Source organism: Cariama cristata, unplaced genomic scaffold (assembly GCF_000690535.1).
Source record: "Cariama cristata isolate BGI_N322 unplaced genomic scaffold, ASM69053v1 scaffold27683, whole genome shotgun sequence".
NCBI lineage: Eukaryota > Metazoa > Chordata > Aves > Cariamiformes > Cariamidae > Cariama > Cariama cristata.
The window spans coordinates 1-344 of record NW_009608210.1 but is presented as its reverse complement, the minus strand read 5'-3'; the positions used below and the strand labels follow the sequence as shown (position 1 = coordinate 344).

The window sequence follows — 344 nt, the reverse complement described above, 5'->3', positions numbered from 1 at the left end:
CCCTCCCCACACCCCCCGTGGCCAACACCCGCTCTACCTTGGCCTTCCCGGTGCTCTGCAAAACGCGGACCAAGGCACCGGCCAGCTCCTCCTTGTGCCGTACGGCAATGGTGGGCTCCAGACGGGCACACAGCTCCCGGTAGTGGAAGGTCCCGCACCTCCCGGTAGCGCCCACGCACCCTCACCGACGGCACCCGCTCACCTCCCCCAGGACCGCTCAGCGGATACCAGCGCTCCAAGGGCTGCCGGGTGGCCGCCAACTCGGCTAAGGGAACGGTAATGGAGGCCACCGGTTGACCGGGGTGGTCATCACGGCAAAGGGCAAGGGTAAGGGCACGGGTAGG

The 344-nt window shown here is 68.3% G+C and overlaps 1 protein-coding gene across 1 annotated transcript in view; it reads right to left on the bottom strand.

The window, feature by feature from the left end:
- LOC104159203 (RAS protein activator like-3-like) overlaps positions 1-265 on the bottom strand; it is a gene marked incomplete at both ends in the record, with an annotated part of 4,476 nt that extends 4,211 nt beyond the window's left edge. The window contains 2 exon segments of the mRNA XM_009697048.1: positions 38-152; positions 154-265. Of these exon segments, the coding sequence (XP_009695350.1) occupies positions 38-152; positions 154-265 (227 nt within the window).
- Positions 266-344: the final 79 nt, after the last annotated feature.